Source organism: Saccostrea cucullata, unplaced genomic scaffold (assembly GCF_032062105.1).
Source record: "Saccostrea cucullata isolate Sc308-1 unplaced genomic scaffold, CSIRO_AGI_Scuc_v1 ctg2398, whole genome shotgun sequence".
Lineage (NCBI taxonomy): Eukaryota > Metazoa > Mollusca > Bivalvia > Ostreida > Ostreidae > Saccostrea > Saccostrea cuccullata.
Genome location: NW_026941668.1, coordinates 112919 through 131362, shown reverse-complemented (window position 1 = coordinate 131362; position 18444 = coordinate 112919). Strand labels below are relative to the sequence as shown.

Genomic DNA, 18444 nt, shown 5'->3' with positions numbered 1-18444 from the left:
AAAAATGACCCATTTGAAAAGCATTATACTCTTCTGCAAGGTTTAAAAATAATTGTAGAAATTGTGTACCAATTACATGAAGGTATTTTCTTTTTAAAGCTGAGGTTCTTTAAAAGAGATTAAAGTCGGCAACATGGCTTAGTTATTTCAGTTACATGTATCGTTGTATGCTTAGTCAAGAGCAGATAATTATATGATTCTATGATTTTCTCTGTTGCAGAGTAGACACAACTAGGGTGGAGTATATAATTCCCCTCAGAGAGAGTTTTTCTCTCCCCTTTATCTGGGTACAGATAGCAGCCACAACATACTACTTCAGACATAACTGTTCTCCAAAGAAAGAGGTAGGAAAAAACTGAGAGAGTTCAATCTTCATAAAAAAACTGTATGTGTTTGTGAAACACTGATACCCCTGTGAGGCAGCTTATGGTAAAAGATAAAGTTTCTCAAATGCAAGTCAAACTCCAAGTCATTGTAAAGATTGAAAAATGTTGTTTTGCGAAAAAGCCCAAGTACTAACCATTTAAAAGTAATGGATATATAGTTAATTTTTGTTAAAAAGTAGGTCAAACTCCAAGGTCAAAGGGTCAAATTTAAGGGTACCTAAGGGAAGGCCTTGTCATAAGTCATATACCTGTGGAATATTTTAAAGCCTTAGCTCAGTTACAGCAAAAGTTAAAGTTTAAATGGTTGGTCAAACTTTAAGGTCAAGCTCAAAAGTTAAAAAATAGTTATACTCATGGGAAGGTCTTTTCACAATAAATTTACTTGTGAAGAATGAAAATTTAAGCACCAGCAGTTAAAAAGTTATTGCCAATTAAGGTTAAAGTTTGGATATTTTTTTGTAAAAGTGGGTCAAATTCCAAGGTCAAGAGGTCAAATTTTTTTAGTACATGTACCCAAAGATGGTCTTCTCACAGGGAGTGCACTTGTGTATATGAAGTATGAAAGCCATAGCTCCAATTAATCAAAATTAATGAGCAAGGCTAAATTTTTAGTGGACAAAAAGAGTCAGATGGATAGGACCAAAGCTATATACAATGTACCCTCAATTCCTCAATAAAAGGGTCATGAAAATTGTGTTTATAAATAGATTTGTAATGTTCTTAATATTACCTGTAATTTACTTCCAGAAGCTGTCTGTGGTGATTATCTTCCTTTCCACCCTGTGTTTCTCCCTCTGCTGGCAGTTTAACCAGTTTGTACTGTTACTGCAGGCCTTCGCTTTATTTGGAACCTGGGTCCTGGACATGGTGCCTTCCAGAAAGGTTATTTAAATGTGATTTATGCTAGACTTTGTTATGTTTCTGAAACTGTTCATTATCTGAATGGATCTCATAACTCCTTAAACCTTTGAAAAACTGCTGCCTTTACTGATCATCATGGAAATCTAGTCGGCAAACGATCTGCTTGAAGGATTAAAATGTGCAGCTTTTCTTTATCAAAATTGTGAAATTCAGGGTTAGCTAGGCCCCAACAAGAGCTTTAATGTATCATATATTGAAAATACAACATATATAGAGATCATTGGCCTTTATATAATCATAGATATCTCATATGTAAACTGATGGATGAGCAGAAAATATAGTATCTACAAAAATTATGATCCTTAGCTAGATACCAGGGTTGGGGGGAGGGGTTAAAATGGTCATATCTTGAAAAAATATTTTTGAATCATCTGTAAAATATGTCAGATTTTCAGCAGAGCTAATTCTGTAGATGACTAATAAGAGAAGTATAGGACTGTGACCTTGTATATTTCAGATTCAGATGCTGTTTATTGCCCAGGGTACCTCTTTACTACTCACGTGCTTCCTGCAGTTCTTCAACAAAATGATCCTAGGGTCTTTAGTCATGAGTTTTATTCCCTCTGCCCTTCTTCTTATCCAACTCAAGGTAAATGAACAAAGGAAAGCTAATTTTTTGGTAAATGAAATGCACTTTGTATTCAGTAATTTAAAGGACTCTTGTGTGTTTTGAATACTGTATTTACATATTGACTCATTCTGTGGAATTTTTCTTGTATCTTCAGGGAGATGAGATGAAGCCGTGCAGTGTTCCTAGTCGAATCATTAAAGTGTTTGGTTACTCTATAACAGTTCTGGTCTCCATGATAATATTACAGAATTTATTCAAGGTACACCATATATAAATAGCATAAGTTTACATGTAGTTTGTGAATTTTTGAATTATTGAAGGATCTAATACATATTCAATCAATGCTATAACCAGATTTTGATTTGATTTTATTCCAGATAATACTGGGGATTGATGCAGATGATCATATCTACAAGTTTATCATGTCAAAATTTAATGTGGGTCATGCAAGGTGAGAGGCAAATATTATTGTAAGAAATCACTGTAAGATGTAATCTTGATAAAGTATCATATGAACTGTATAACTGAAAAGAATATACAGAATTCAGGGGTTTTCCTGGCTTGTTTTTGGGTCCGTTTACAGGACCCATTCCCAATCAAAAATTCAGCCATATTTTCCCAATTCTGAATCTTTTTTTCCCAATTTTGTATCCTTAAATTTTTTTAGAGAGTTCAGAAAGAAGTACAATACTTTGTTTCCTTGCAAGATGTCTGAAAATCTCAACAGGTGTCAACATGCGATCGTATCATCGCTCTATATAATTTTTTTTATCATCCAATAACAGCTGAATAATGTGTAACACTTTATATCTGTCTACAGATGTTTACTCTATTGTAAAACAGACACTTATTGGTCCCTTCATTTTCATTTATATGGGAAAATAACAAAATTAGTCCTTTTTAAAATTTTCCCAATTTGATCGCATTTCGCGTCATTTTTCCCAATTCTATGGACCCCGAACCCAGTTAAAAAATGGTAGGAAAACCCCTGGAATTTTATAGAATGTTTAGATTGAAAATATGTTTAAGAGAAAACAAATAACTTTTGTGTGAGTTAAAACATTTTATGAACTTCAAGTTTAAATTTTTTTATGCATTGCAAGTTTGATTTAGATAGGGAAAATATTTCTAAATGTCTTTAAAAATCTTTGTTGTGTTTTCCGGGATTTTGATGCCATGTTGTACCTATGTATGGATACCTTTTGCCTCCTCCAGTTTGATATTTTTTTGTGTTTTCAGGGATTTTGATGCCCTCTTGTACCTATGTATAGATGCCTTTGGATTCCTTCAGTTTGACACGTTTGAAAGACTCACACAAGGAGTTGTCTTCCCTTTATATGTTGTCACACATCTAGGAATGTTAATCATTTTATTTATAGCAGTTTTACAGAACTGGAAGTAGGTACACAAAGATCAATGCTTTTTCAAAAAAACAAAAAAAAAAAAAACAACGCGGTAAATTGGTATAACATGTTTAGAAAACCTGCTGCATTATTTTGTACAATAGCTCAAAATTTAAACATTGTTCTCATGTACCCATATACAGACGTAAACAATACCCTAAAATCTTGAAAATAAGACGGATTTAATAATAAGCTGGTTTTGAAAATAAGCCACCTATTTCTTGCATTAAAAATTACTCGAAAATAAGCCAGTTTTGAAAATGAGCCGGTCATGAGAATGCCATTTAGGAAAGATGTTATACGTTTGACGATTTCCTCGTCTTAAAAATTTGACGAGTAAAAACTTTGACGATATTTATTTACTGTGCAAAATAAAAAGTTATCTTTCTTTAACTTATAATACCCAGTTTAAATAATTCTGTACATAATCATCTCAGACATCTGATGAAATTCCTAAAATTCAAAACCACTAACACACTCGCAATACATACAGACACACACACAATAACTCCCTGCTCCGTAGGTCTGCCTACTGGTCAACTGGACTGAAAGAAATTAGATTGATTAGTGCAATGCCTGCATGCTGGTTAGAAAGTGAACTCGGCTTGCTGCTACCTAAATTTACAAACACCTAAAGAAAATTTCAGCTACCTAAAAATAAATAAATAAAGTCTAAATATTGAACTTACAGTGAAAAAAAAATATATAAATACAAAAATAATTTGCAAAAACAAACAATTATCAACCTGAAAAAGAAAAAAAATACACTACTACAGCCAAAAGTTTACAAACAGACTTGTTTACTATAAATAGAAACAAAAATAGACCTTGGGAATTCCCTTTTTACACTTAGTCCTCAGTATTCAGTACAGACAATACATAAGACGAAGACAATCACTTGCAAAAACAAATATGACATAAATGCACATAGAATAACATAAGAAAATGACCATTTGTATGCACAATTGTTTACAGTACCTTTGCTCCGCAGACTAATTCACGAATCACGTTGTCCAGAAGACTCCATTTTGGTCGGTCATTGGTTCGCTGCGCGCATAACTGTGACGTCACGGTTCCGGAAGTTATCGGATTCGCCTCTCGGGATCCGCCTGTGAATTCACACTGTTACGAACACACCTTTACAATAACGTTCGACCAGCTCCAAACACAACACAACACTCACAGCTGATTTAGAATAGGTCCATATGAATTCAATACACACATAGACACACAGGTTATACCGTCGAGTGTAGCATAGGCCTATAATTCACTGGAATGGAAATGAAAAGGTCAGCGACTTCTCTAAGTCCGCCTTCTCGCCAATCCGCTCCCCGGGGATTTTTCTATGGATCCTCAGTCTTGTATACCTGGTTTTCCAATTATCGTGGGCGCCATTTGTAGACCATGTCGGTAATACTTGGGTTCATTGTTACTTCAAGACACAATCAAGTCAATGGTAGTTTGACTAGTATATTTATTGACGGTAATAATATAAGAAAAACCTGAAATAAAGTCATTATAATTAATAATAAACATTTACAAATCCTTACTGACTTTACTTTTAAATTACAAATATAATAAGAAATAGATAAGTGATAAATATATTTACCAGGCACACTATATAAATCAGCTACTGTAGATAGATATGACTATTCCTGTCAAGGGTGTAGCGCCGAGTGTGTGTGAATATTGTTATCCGCGGGAAAGTTAGTCAAAAGTTATTAATAGAAAGAAACTAGTCAAACCGGAAATGGTCAAATACGTCACCAAATAAACACTCACATGTGGACATTCACACATGACAACACAAACGTAAACACACATAATAGAAATAATTAAAACATTGAAACTGAAACATTTAATTACTTACACTGGTTACATTGCATTAAAAATTACTCGAAAATAAGCCAGTTTTGAAAATGAGCCGGTCATGAGAATGCCATTTAGGAAAGATGTTAAACGTTTGACGATTTCCTCGTCTTAAAAATTTGACGAGTAAAAACTTTGACGATATTTATTTACTGTGCAAAATAAAAAGTTATCTTTCTTTAATTCATTTAACCTTTACCAATATCTGCATACGACATAGTACAAACGAATACGAATAACGACGTCATAGCAGAACGAAGTCTGTAGCTACTAATGAACGTATGTAAAATTACTAATAAAGGGTTGTTTATAAAGTTAATTTTTTTTTACCAGTAATCATGTTACGCTGGCTAAAAAAACTTAATTGCGGAACCAGCTAAAATGGTGAATTTTTTTCATGAAATTGTCAGAACAATAATTATCTCATCTAGACCTGTACAAGCTAACGATGTGTTATAAGGTGGTAATAATTAAATAAGTAAATGGATAAAAGGAAGTTTTTGTTTGTAAAGCATTTGTAACGGGGGTGGGGGCGGACGGTCCTCTCCTACTACTACTGGGACCGCACTCCCTCACTCTATCTATAGGGACTGTCTTATCTTTCGTGGCAAGGCTTGCGTTACACAGCTCAACCCGAGCTCAGGAGGGCTAGTATGGAACAGTGGTTAAAAACTCAATACTCTTTAATCTTATATCACCACACACTAAATTATCTCCCTTTAATCAATGAACTGAGATAATACACCACTATTAATACACGAAATCTCTCAGTTTTACTTCTCTATTTGTCAAGCTTGTTACAACCTAGACCTAAGGAAGTCACTATAAATTCTCTAATACTCATTTATTTCATTACTCCGTTCTTACTCTTTTATATCCCACAATTTCCATCTTGTTGGAAAATCACACTTTGATAAAACCTTATAAATCTCTGTACTTGAAATGAGACAAAATACAGTTTTACAATTTATTACAAGAATTATCTCTCAATTAAACAATCAACAAACAAATTCTAAGCTCTCTCTCAGTCTGTCTGTGTCACCTATTAGTCCTGACTTACCTAAAACCAACCTCAATACAACTCACAAAACTCCTAATTCTCAGAACTTCCTTCCAGACCTCCTGGATGAAAGTAAAAACCAATAACTAAAACTTAATCCCTTAAACCTAATTAATTCCTAACAAATTTCAAACACCAGTAATTCCTGCAAATTTCCTAAGTCTGAATTTCAGTTAAAAACAGTAGCAAAATTTAGAAATACACTAGCTTCCTTAGCTAAGTGTATAAATTACATAAACAATTTCAAGTAATTCTAAAATTTAACAATAATTTACCAAAAATTCAAACAACCAGCAAATTTTAACCAAGTCCAATTTCTCAGTTAAAATTCACTAAAACTTGGCCAAAACTTCCTATAAAATTCCACAAATATTCCAAAAGTTCCTAAAAATCCTTAAAATAACCCTGACTCTTCTTAAACTAAAACTAAAAAGTCATTTTTTTTTGCATTGATAATAAGCCGCAATTTGAAAATAAGCCCCCACTTTCTTACCAAAACTTAAAATAAGCCGCGGCTTATTTTCAAGATTTTAGGGTATACCGGTATTAGCCATATTTAACATTACTTGTACAAATTTAATTTTTACAAAGCTAAAAATATATTTGTTCTAGCTTTGCTCCCACTTTATTCTTCCACTGACACATTGTAAATATGCATATGGATTTTGTAGCAACCATGTACATGACACCAATGTCAAAGATCACACAAGTGCCAAAAAAACTCATCTTCTGAGTTGTCGTCCAGAATTAGCCTACCATGCAGGTAAACACCTTTGTTATTGCTCACTTTTAACATCAGTAACATATTGAAAGTAATAGTGTCTTAAAAGGTTTATTGGTATTGCTTATTAGTTAAAGGTGGTGATATAAGAATAACATTTGACTTTTTTGAAGATTTTACAAGATTATATTATTTGAAATGAAGAATTATCATGTAGGTGTTATTAAGGTCTTCCGTTTCCGACGGAAGACCTTCTACTGATTCTGATGATTAAGATTATTCTTATTATTCTTTTTTTTTTCCTTTTCCTAGACGCCAACTTTGAGGCCTCATATTTCACTCATTTCTCAATGGATTTTGCTCAAATTTTCAGAACTTATAGACGTTACTAAACTCTATCAGAATTTTGTCTAGCATTCTAAAAATTCACTTCCGGTTTTGAGTTATTTCCCTTTAAACGAAATTTATAGGCTTTCATTTCCAGACAAAGGCTCGGAGATGGCAAAAGCTGGAGCAGAAATTTTACTGATTTTACACAATAGAAGGATTGAAGTTGTGCATGGCAGTTTTTGTTTTTCGATTTCTCTATTCAAAATGGTGCTATATAGGGGTCAAAAATTAGAACGCCTAAAAGAGCGAAAAATTACACATATTTTGCTTTTTATCTTTTAAACTAAAAACATTTTGTTAATACATATAGAACAAAATTTGTGCAGAATTATAAGATCTTTTTAATGATATCTCGAAAAAAGGGCTGACCCCTAAATTAAGGGATCTAGAGGGGCCAAATATTTTTTCCAGATATCTCAAAAAGTATTGAGAATTTGTAATACGTCTAAGAAGCAAAGTTGTTTAAAATGTCCAGCTTAATGTATTGAAGTAGTCAAAATTCGTCCGGCGACGTTACTTCCGGTCAAACCGGAAGTCGTCAGAAAATGCATATTTTTGCCGCTGTTGACAAGTTTTCGGGTAACATATGTCACTGGAAGCATAAAACTTAATTTTCCGTCCGTCGACATCACTTCCGGTCAAACCGGAAATAGCCAAAAATAGCTTATTTTTTAAGGTTTTGATGCAAAATTGAAATTATAAAGTGACTGGAGACGACCTAGCTCATTGTTTTCTTTTGTTGTCGTCACTTCCGGTCAAAACAGGACGGAAGACCTACTCGTTGCTTTGCAACGAGCTTTGCTCTAGTTTATGACATATGTTTGTTCCAGTATTAGCGGTATTCTTTGGGATGCTGGGAATGTCTACACTACGGATGAAGTACCTGTGGACTCCCTACATGTTTATCTTGTGTATGATTTATATGTTACAGTATTAGCGGTATTCTTTGGAATGCTGGGAATGTCCACACTACGTATGAAGTACCTGTGGACCCCCTACATGTGTATACTGGGGAGTGTGGGAATCAGTGACTACAAAGTTTGGAGGACCTTACTGTCTCCCCTCAAAACACAGGGCATTATTGTAAGACCTTACAAATTCTCTACTGCTGGCTTAGTAGTTCTCTAACGTTAGTGGTGAAATCACAAAATGACTGGATAAAATGTCATTTTATCCTATCATTGTCATATCATCTATTGATCATTTGATATAGGTGTTCTGTTCTCTGTTATGTTACAGGTTCAGATAGTCAGGCACTTCATGACTTTGCTGACTCTAACAATTTTATTGGCAATAGTAAGTAAACATTGGTTTAACAAAATAATTTTATTCATGGAATTCTTTTAAAAAAATATTGTTAAAAAGACACATAGAGGTAATTTTATTATTTTTTTTTTTAGATTTAATTATTTAGTTAATGTTTAGAAATTTCATTTACAGGTGACTCTCGATGGCTTGAACTCCGATCTCTCGAAGTTCTCGATCTCTCGAAGTTAATCTCCGGTGCCGTTTTTTTCCTCTATATAACTAAGCAAATTTACTCCTGATCTCTCGAACTTCTATCTCTCGAAGTTCTCTATCTCTCGAACCAAAACATGGGTCCCATTACACATATTTCATTCAATTTTACTCTCTATCTCTCGAAGTATTGATTGCGTGTGTATACAAGCCAATCAAGCGTAAATTTGATGCAACCTGAACTTACCTGGAAAACGGTGAACGCCAGGGGCTTGGCATTGAGGTGTTAATTGGGTGTTTACATAGATGACACTTCACCTGTGGGTAGTCCGTGTGTTGATATAATAAATTGATTATTATTGGTAAATTATAAACTGTTTTTAAATTCACCACTATTTTGACTTGAAAACGAGTAGAGTCGACATAATCCCAGTATGGCAAATATTGCACAAGAAATTCCTTTCTGAAGTACTAAATTCCAATTAAGAAAAATCTTGTGAACATTGGTGTACAGCAGGTGAAGGACCCGATCAAGCCGCGGATATTCAAACCGACAATTGCTATTCGGATTTCATGTAATCAATAAATAAGAACAGATAAGTATTGAAACTTTAAGAATTCGTTTTATTCAGTCGAAGTACGATCATTGTTGTTGAAATCAAGTAAATATTACTTGTAAAATACGATAGAAAACGTGCAATGACTTTATTTACATATACTTCCGGTATCTATAAAAGTAGAACTTCGATGATCGGAACTGAGAATTCCGGATTTTATTTACTTTCTATCTCTCGAACCCTTCGATCTCTCGAACTTTTCTCACGGTCCCTTGAACTTCGAGAGATCGAGAGTCACCTGTATATGATAGTGTATCACTTTTTAGGCACTTTCACCTCTATTGAAAGAATTAGAAGAATTAAAAGAGTTTTGGGATCCAGATACTGTTGAACTCATGGAATGGATCAAGTAAGTATGGGGAGTAATTAGAAAATCAGATCTTTTACAAGGGCAAATATTAATGGGTGAAATTCAAAAACATAATATATCTTCTTGAACATAATCGAACTGAGAGGGGGGAAATTGATTGCAAGCCTAAAAGGGTAAAAATAACACAACAAAAAAAGAAACCCTTGTAAACAGTAACTATATTCAGTATTTCAATAAGAAAAAATATATAGAGTTATCTCTCTTGAACTGTAACAGGTCCAATGTGCCAAAAGGAGCCGCGTTTACTGGCAGTATGCAGCTGTTAGCCGGAGTCAAACTGTGTACGGGCCGACCAATCACAAACCATCCGCATTACGAGGACAAATATCTCAGATTTAAAACCAAAGAGGTTAGTTTATGTCACAGGTTGGTAGCCAGAGAGTAAATAATTATTGTCCCCCGCTTGAAAAGTGGGGGATATTAATTTGGGTCTGTCCATCCGTCCGTCTGTCTGTCCTTCTTTCTGTCTGTCTGTAATGCTTTCGTTTCCACACGATATCTTGAGAACCCTTTGAGCTTTTGCAATGGAACTTTGCATAGTAACTCCCTATGGACTAAAAAAGACCCCTATTGATTTTGAGGTCAAAAGGTCAAAGGTCAAGGTCATAAATTTGCAAATTCTGTCTGTTATAACACTTTCGTTTCCGCGCGATATCTCGAGAACCCTTTGAGCTTTTGCAATGAAATTTTACATAACAACTCCCTGTGGCTTAAGGAAGACCCCTATTGATTTTGAGGTCAAAAGGTCAAAGTTCAAGGTCATAAATGTATACATTCTGTTTGTGTGTAACACTATCGTTTTCGGGCATTATTTCAAGAGGATGTTGAGCTTTTGCAATGTAATTTTATACCAAAACTCCTTAGGACCTCTCTCACTCCTCTCAAAGTGTCCCGCCCAGTTTGTTTTATTAGTATTGATTGTATTACATGTCGCTATTTTTAGCACAGGGGCATGAAGGAGAGTTGTTATGTATAAAGCAGGTTCTCGGTGGACTTTATATTCTTATTACATCTATTAGAACTGTTTAACAAAGGTTAAATTAGACAACATGCATAGTGTAAAATTTTGACAATATATCGAACGTGAATATATACATGTATGTGACTTAATGTTCGTATATAATTTTCCCCGGATAACGCGGCTCCGTGGTCTAGTGGTATGTCTCTCGCTTCACACGTGAGAGGGCCCGGGATTGAATCCCTGATGGTCCAATTTTTTTTTTTTAGAAATACTTTTTTTTTTTACTAAATGATAGTATTCAGCATGTGAAATGAAAAATTTATGAGATCTGGCTTGTACAAACACATAAAATCATCATTACAGTGTAATAAATATTCCATAATAAAAGACTCATCTACACACATAAAAAAGAATAATCAATCAAACCTTTATATCCATATTGGCATATTTTATTTGCTTCAGTATACATTTAATAATTCTACAAATTCAGTCAAGGGGATCCAAACCCACACCCCCCCTCCCAACCTCCGACCCCCGAACTGCACATGGTTTACTTTTTCCCTAAGCGGGGGACACAAATTCTCTGAATTAGCTTGTTTTGTTTCAGATATGAAATTGTTATTTCAATTAAAAATATATTCTCTTTACAGCTTTACCAGATATATGGGAGAAGAACTCCTAAAGATGTCCATGAAATTTTAAAGAAGTACAAATCAAGTTATATCATCTTAGAGGACAGTATTTGTTTAGCACCATCCAAGGGGTGTCGGACACCCGATATTGTAGATATTGATAATGGAGTGGTAAGTCTTTAGTATAGTGTATCTAAGCTCTTGTTTACTTGAACATTGTAAGGTAACATTGAATAATGATGATGTCTTGGACTTTGGTTGCTTAATAACTACTGTAAATCACTTTTATTCATGAGAACTTTATTTTCGCGTAATTACGTGAGACAGTGTGCTTGCGAAAATTTAATTCTCACGTATAATAGTATTCCTTAAGATTATATAGAGCAATAACCACAATTCGTGAAAATTTTGTCTCGCTAATCAAGAGTCAATGACTATCTCGCGAAAATAAGGAATCACGAAATTTTAGTGATCTACAGTATACATTATCTGTATAGTTAGATATGTGAAAAACCAAGTTTGTCCTCAAATTCATTTACTATTCAATTTTACCACTTGATAAACTATTTTGAATAATATTCCTCTTGAACTGGCATGGGTTTTTTCCCTATAATCATAATCGTTTGCCAAAAATAATTTTAGGTTAATTAGAAAAATTCTTTTGTGTTTATCATAAATATGGTGGAGTTTCTGTTTACTTTTAGATCCCAGATCATGGTAAGGCAGAGCCAGGATTAGTCAAAAGCAACATTCCTAGATTTTGTGATGAAATACGATATGAATCTCCAGCGTATACAAAATATTTCAAACTTGTGTTCAGTAATCGGACATTCCGTGTTCACAAAGTATTATGAAATCTCTGATGTCATAATAATATTTAGCTATTGACTGTTTAATTAACTCTTTTACCTGCTCCCAGTTTTATGTCCCTGTATTTGAAGATTAAGGGGTATATAGTTTATGGCCTGTTTGTCTGTCAGCAAAGACTTTTACCATTGCCTTATTTTTTGGATTTATCAGTGTTTGGAGTTTCATTTTTCACATGTATATTGCCTTGTGACCTCTTAACCTTGACCTTGGAGTTTGAATTACTTTTGGAAAAAATATTCTTGAAGTCACTTTTGATTAGTTGATGTTATGCAGTGATAGGGAAGGGCTTGCGCCACGCGCCATAGTCACATTGAAGTGAAAAATTGCCCATTAAATCAATCAGTCATAGCACCAAGGTGCGCATTCCATTTTTAGCGATGTTATTTGGAAATATTTTGTGTACGACTTTCTTTCTTGTTTTACTTTCGTTTTGAATGCAGTCAATTTAAAACAACAAATCTCATTGGTTGAAACCTGTCAAAAAGTACTTCCGGTTAAACGAAGCACTTACATGAGGTACAATACTTCATTCATTTGTATGGTAGGGCTGTGCCCTTTCCAAAAATGTCGTAATTTTAATACAAAATACGAGTCAGTTATATTCTAAGCAAGTACCTTTAAATTTGCTGCATTTCATGCGTTAAAAGTCGGATTTGGTTAATTAAAAACGTGTTTTCTTGCGTATTTCATATTTTTTTTTTGTCACTTTGTTATTTCTTAAAATGGCCCTTCAGATTATATTGAACGCCCATTTATTTTCGAAATGGCCCATCAAAAATGTTGTCAGTTGCGCCATAGTCCCATTGACCATTTTGGCCTTCCCAATCACTGGTTATGGCTTTCTTATTTTACATTTGTCTTCCATGTGACAAGCTCTTTCCTTGGGTAGCACTATTTACATGAATAGAGACAGTAAGGCTCTTGACCTTGGAACTTGACCTAACGGAACTTCTGAAAACTATAATCTTGGTCATAGCTTTTGAATGGTTGATATCATTGTCTTCAAATTCCTTGAGACAAAATCTTCCTTTTTTGAACCAATTTTTCTTTTCTCTTGGCTGTGACTTGTGAGTTTAATTTGCATTTCAATTTTTTTCCCTTGCATGGGCATAGCTGCCATACGGGAGCATCAGTGTTTTACAAATAGATAATGTTTTTCCTCAATTTCAGTTGATTTATATTTTTTGGTCCCATGTATGTTTGATATGCTTATTTCTGTGCTGTTGTTTTCATTAATTGTATACATTTTTTTCTGACTTGGAATAAGGGTTATTCTTCTTTTTCATAAAATCAGTGTCTTTTTGTAAGTATATGGATTTTCTCATCACCATATACATGAACATTTTAAAAGCCATACTCTTTTAATGACTCAGATTTTTAAATTGAACTTCAGAATGCGACTTGCTGTTTATTTTTAAAAAGATCTGGAAAAAAAATTATTGATATCTAAAAGTGAATTCCTAATTGCTTATTGTATGAAAAAAATTATTTCCATTTCTTTGGATAGAAAAATTTGTTAATATTGTATAAGCTGTGTTTTCTACGGCACAGTGACACATCAAATATGTATCAATGTTCCAATCTGCTTGACATAACAGTTTGAAGGAATTTTTAGAGAAAGTGTCTATTACACATACCGGTAATTATAAAAAAAAAATGAAATATCAGAAATGAATTTAATAGCTACTCAACTGATACAGGTACATTTACATGTACATGTATATACTGTAAATCACTTTTTATTCGCGAGAACTTTATTTTCGCATAATTACGCGAGACAGAATGCCCGCGAAAATTTCATTCTCGCGTATTATAGAATTCCTTAAGATTATATAGAGCAATGGCCACAATTCGTGTAAATTTTGTCTCGCTAATAAAGAGTCAATGACCATCTCGCGAAAATAAGGTGTCGTGAAGATTAAGTGATCTACAGTACCACTAATAAGCATAAACTGACCCAAGGTTATACAAAAGTAGAGGTACTGTGAGCATGAAGGTCACTAAATGATAAAACACCCCCCACCCCCACCCAATGGTTATAAAGGCCAAGTCCAATTTTGCACTTGGTGTTAGATTAAAACGTAAAATAGGAGGTGCACAATGGCATTACTAAAGTGTAATAAAGAATCTTTGAAAGTATCGTTAAATTTTATTCAGTGGTAAAGGAGGAGTTGCAGATAAGAGCTGGGTACCCTTCAATATTATAGAAAAAATGGCTGTGCTCATTATTTGCTCTGGGAAACCCATAATATACATATATGTCCGATCAAAAAGTAAAAAAGGAGGTGCACAATTGCATTATAAAACAAAGATTCTTGAAAAGTCTCATAAAATTTTATTTAGTGGTAAAAGTGGAGTTGCCAATAAGAGATGGGTACCCCAAAGCATAACGGATGGATGTACAGACAGATGGATGAACAGACGGATGGACATCCCAATCACTATATACCCTCATGTTTTTCAAGAGGGGGTGATAATACCAAGGGTAGTATTAAATCCATTTCTTGTATAGATCCAAATATCCAATGACGTGTAAACTAAAACTTTAAAAATCAAAATTTATAACATCTAGTCAAACTAAAAGTAAAAAGAAGTGAAATAGCTTCAGAATTTCTTGCCATTTTTTGTTTGCCAGTATAATTTATTGTATTTATGCACTATTATATGTAGAGCTGAACTGCTGTGTCTCAAACTTCAAAAACTGAATTCCATGGATATATCAAAGTAAGATGGAGGTCCCAACCATATTTTCTTCAATATGTTTTTTAGCATAGAGATCTCAAATTGTTTATGTGAAAAAGAGGTCACAAAAATTAGCAGGGTTTTAGTTGATATGTTATTGTTTTTTTTAGCTCACCTGAGCCAAAGGCTCAAGTGAGCTTTTCTGATCAAAATTTGTCCGTTGTCTGTCGTTGTCGTCGTCGTTGTCGTTGTTGTAAACTTTTCACATTTTCATCTTCTTCTCAAAAACCGCTGGGCCAATTTCAACCAAACTTGCTACAAAGTATCCTTGGGTAAAGGGGATTCAAGTTTGTTCAAATGAAGGGCCACGCCCTTTTCCAAGGGGAGATAATTATGAATTAGAGAAAAATTAATGGCATTTTTAAAAAATCTTCTTCTCAAGAACCACTGGGCCAGGAAAGATGAAACTCATGTGGAATCATCCTCAGGTAGTGTAGATTCAAGTTTGTTCAAATCATGACCCCCAGCCTGAGGGGTAGGGTGGGGCTAAAATGGCCAATCAAATTTTTACATAGGAATATAAAGGAAAAATCTTTAAAAATCATCTTCTCAAGAACCACTGGGCCAGGAAAGATGAAACTCATGTGGCGTCATCCTCAGAAAGTGTAAATTCAAGTTTGTTCAAATCATGACCCCCAGGGGTAGGATGGGGCCAAAATGGCCGATCAAAGTTTAACATAGGAATATATGGGAAAAATCTTTAAAAATCTTCTTCTCAAGAACCACTGGGCCAGGAAAGATGAAACTCATGTGGAATCATCCTCAGGTAGTGTAGATTCAAGTTTGTTCAAATCATGACCCCCAGCCTGAGGGGTAGGGTGGGGCCAAAATGGCTGATCAAATTTTTACATAGGAATATAAAGGAAAAATCTTTAAAAATCATCTTCTCAAGAACCACTGGGCCAGGAAAGATGAAACTCATGTGGCATCATCCTCAGAAAGTGTAAATTCAAGTTTGTTCAAATCATGACCCCCAGGGGTAGGATGGGGCCAAAATGGCTGATCAAAGTTTAACATAGGAATATATGGGAAAAGTCTTTAAAAATCTTCTTCTCAAGAACCACTGGGCCAGGAAAGATGAAACTCATGTGGAATCATCCTCAGGTAGTGTAGATTCAAGTTTGTTCAAATCATGACCCCCGGGGGTAGGGTGGGGCCAAAATGGCCGATCGAATTTTTACATAGGAATATATAGGAACAATCTTCTTCTCAAGAACCATTGAGACAGGAAAGATGAAACTCATGTGGAATCATCCTTAGGTAGTGTAGATTCAAGTTTGTTCAAATCATGACCCCCGGGGGTAGGGTGGAGCCAAATGGCCAATAAAAGTTTTACATAGGAATATATAGGGAAACCTTTTAAAATCTTCTTTTCAAGTACTTCAAAGCCATGCTTAGTGATATTTATAGGGAATCATCCTCAGGTAGTGTAGATCCTATTTTGTTCCAATCATGACCCCCTGGGGGTTAAAAATCAAGCCCCCCCCCCTCAGTAAACTTTCAGTTCTAATCTGATTTGTGCTTTTTCCTAGCCAATTGCTCAGGTGAGCGATGTGGCCTCTGGGCCTCTTGTTCCCTTGTGTTTCATTTAAATGTACTAGTTATTAGTATATTACGTTTGCAAATATAGCTTACTTGATTATATTATTGTGATTTTTGGGGATATTGTGTGGTTTTTTTCCTTTACTTTACGTCGTTTTATTTTTCTTTCCTCTGATTTATATAAAATTTATTTGTTACAATAAAAAAAGAACTCGCAATTACTTGAATTTTTGTTTTAAGATTGAAGGAAACAAAGAATCTCTTTAAACAATTTAGCCATGTAGTATTGTTTAAAAAATGATCGATAAAAAAACCAAGAAAAAAATGAGGGAGTGTGCTCACTGGTCTCTGTCACTTTTCACTGGAAATTAATGTACTGTTCCCAAAATTTTAGCCTGTTCACTTATAAAAAAAAAATACCATCATATCCCACACTCCAAGCAAGATGGGAAGTAAGTTCTATGGTTGAAAATAATTTATCTTGAGTCAAATGCTGACTGACGTGTTTCATACTAATTATTAACTCCATTATTTTGAAACTGAATTGACGGATTTTCCCGTTACTTCCCGATCATGCGTGTGACCGGTCGATGCTCACTCCTCCATAGCACCTGATCCTAACTCTGACGTTTTGGAGGACCGCGTTTGCTCTACACCTATTTTGTATTGTTTTATATCCCAGTGAACGTGAAATAAAAAAAAAATACCGAAAAATTTGACATTTCTGTTTCATATTTGAAATTTTTAGTTGAAAAAAAAATGTAAATGGTAAACTAACAACAATCCTTTATTATAAGCATGATGACTTTAACTTTTCCATCGGTATCTACCGTTACTTATATGGCAATAGACCTTAATCGACTGTGTTTGGATTTTTTTTTATCTCTTAAGTTGATTCGACACGCAAGAGAATGTTTGAGTGTACGAATTCAAATCGTAGGTACAATTTCCAAAACGGACAAGCTCTGACATACAAGTTGACGAGCAAGAAAACAGTTTTGTGACGTTTCCATTTTCATGACACCTCTGAAGTTTTAGAGCTTCATTTCTCACTCTTCTTTAATTATTTAATTATTGATAAAATAGAAAGGAGACTATTATACTGAGTAATGAATTGTGGAATAGTTAAATTATAATGTTTAGCCACTCTATAAATTATGGCCAATGTAATTATAAGCTGCATGCTACTACTCTACACAGTGCTGAAAAGCAGAAATACTGTTATTGTTATGATACTATAATACACCAGGAAAAGCCAAAATAAAAGCTAAAATACACATAGGTATTTTATTTTCGAAGAATAACGATAAAAAACTATATGATTATTGGTAAAAAGTACTACATGTACATGTAACTGTGTAATACTAGTGACTGTGTGAATACAAAGAGTGTGGGAATTAGTTTCAAGTGGTTTGAATTCAAACTTATTAGATTATAGTGCTTTAAAAAAGGTTCTTTGAAGTTACTTCAAGTGCTTTTATAAATAAACATAATTTAAGTATTTCAATAATGTCCAAAACAATCAAATGTTTAATATTACATTAAAATGAGCTTATATATAAATTATATATATATATATATAAAAAAGTTTCCTTATTGCTCACTTTGTTCATTTCCGATTACATTAATTGTTGACGTAAATTCAATTACCACATTTCTTTGAATAGTATGCAATAATCAAATATTTGAACTAAAATTGAATTTTTGTTAGGATACTGAATGAACAGAAGCTCAATATCAGTATTACCCTAACAAAAATACTAAAGTAAAATGTAGTTAACGATATCAAATCAAAGTTAAAAAGTTTTTACAATAGTAAATCAAAGTTACTTATTTTATTTATCAAAGTTTCAAAATGTTAACAAAAGTTTATCAACGTACGTATTTAAAAAATCGTTATTTTCATCATTTTTAGGAGGTGGAGATGGGGG

General features: G+C 33.9%; 1 protein-coding gene across 1 annotated transcript; it reads left to right on the top strand.

Annotated features, from left to right (window-relative positions):
• Nucleotides 1–206: 206 nt before the first annotated feature.
• On the top strand, nt 207–12453 carry LOC134258224 (probable C-mannosyltransferase DPY19L3; the record flags this gene model as incomplete). The annotated part of the gene is made up of 13 exons (XM_062740761.1): nt 207–344; nt 1134–1268; nt 1765–1896; nt 2033–2137; nt 2256–2329; nt 3118–3276; nt 6882–6973; nt 8253–8404; nt 8561–8617; nt 9663–9745; nt 9983–10115; nt 11378–11530; nt 12064–12453. Coding segments are annotated over 13 exons (1563 nt in total), but the record flags the coding sequence as incomplete, so codon positions are not given.
• Nucleotides 12454–18444: the final 5991 nt, after the last annotated feature.